Source organism: Penaeus monodon, chromosome 32 (genome assembly GCF_015228065.2).
Source record: "Penaeus monodon isolate SGIC_2016 chromosome 32, NSTDA_Pmon_1, whole genome shotgun sequence".
Classification (NCBI taxonomy): Eukaryota; Metazoa; Arthropoda; class Malacostraca; order Decapoda; family Penaeidae; genus Penaeus; species Penaeus monodon.
Genome location: NC_051417.1, coordinates 7189129 through 7190366, shown reverse-complemented (window position 1 = coordinate 7190366; position 1238 = coordinate 7189129). Strand labels below are relative to the sequence as shown.

Genomic DNA, 1238 nt, shown 5'->3' with positions numbered 1-1238 from the left:
CTTCATCATTATCATATAATTCTGTTTTAATTTATTTGATTCCTTTCCCTACAATAATGAATTTACGAAGTAATAACCACCTCATAACTTGATTTCGGACAAGTCTAAAGGAAGTACCTATATAGAATTACTTGAGAAAATTAACTGTAAAAAAAAGATATCACTGATACTAATAAAAGCTCATGGCGAAAGCTCCAATGAAGCTCCCGTTTACAGATGGACTGCTCGTCCCATGTCCGAGCACGAAGAAGTTGCAGATGACTATCGCGAAGGAAGGCCATTAATGCCACTCGCTCATGAAGATCTTTGAACAAGTTTAGAAAAGCGGTTGAGCAGGACCGTCGAATTGCGGTAGAGTGGATAACGTTTTGAACAATTCATTGGTTTCATAAAAGAGACCAACTTTCTACCGAGTGATACCCAAAACTGGAGCTGATGACACGCCTATTCGTCAGTGCAAGTTCTGAACCCTGTGGTTTACACGTTGGGAATAACAACTTGAAATACTGTGACCCGTGAAACCTGGACTCACTGAACTTGATTGCGAAAACAAACAGTAACAGAACCGTGGCCTCCATGCGGTGAATATTGACCAGTATCATACAATACGAAACAAAATCTAGACTCTGCATTCTAGATTCTATATCAAAGGTTATACTAACTTCCTTTTTTTGACTAACAAGACATGTTATCTGTAAAGAGTTCAAAGAAAATCTCTCGGTGCCTTGACAGAGGAAAGACCAGGGAAGTTTCGTAATCGAGGGATGGTCCATTGAAACAGGACAGCGGCTGATTCGTCTCATCTTACGAGAGAAATACTTCGTGAATAGGAGCACGCAGTTTGAAAAAAGAAAATGTTAAAGATACTGTAAAAATCTGGCCCTGGGTTTCTATAATAAATATAGGAAGATAGATATCCAGATATACAAATAAAGATTCAGACAGACTTCGAAATACTTACGTAGTCTGGTGAGCGAGCTGTCTCTGCCGTCAATGCCTTCCCCAAGAACGAGCGGCGCAAGGTCCTTTACCTTCTTCATCTGTAGTTTCCAAAAATGAAAAAAAAAATGTGAATAGTAATGACCTTTAGCTCGTGTATAATATTACAATTAGATCAGCTTATTCGCAGCAAAAAAAGGAGATAAGGAGAGAGAGCGAGAGGGGAAAAATGTCATGGCAACGTCCATAAATTACAGATTTGGAGTGGTTGAGAAGCGCTGGTAATCAAGGGGCATCGA

At 39.5% G+C, this 1238-nt stretch overlaps 1 protein-coding gene across 4 annotated transcripts in view; it reads right to left on the bottom strand.

Moving 5' to 3' along the window:
- The window catches only part of LOC119593404, a 24066-nt gene that overhangs the window by 19754 nt on the left and 3074 nt on the right, over nucleotides 1-1238 (bottom strand). For all 4 annotated transcript variants that reach the window (XR_005230544.1, XR_005230545.1, XM_037942334.1 and 1 more), the window contains exon 3: nucleotides 962-1042. Coding sequence is in view for 2 of the 4 variants with exons in the window: in XM_037942334.1 (XP_037798262.1) it covers nucleotides 962-1042 (81 nt within the window). In the remaining 2 variants the exon portion in view is untranslated. The remainder of the gene's footprint in view (nucleotides 1-961; nucleotides 1043-1238) is intronic.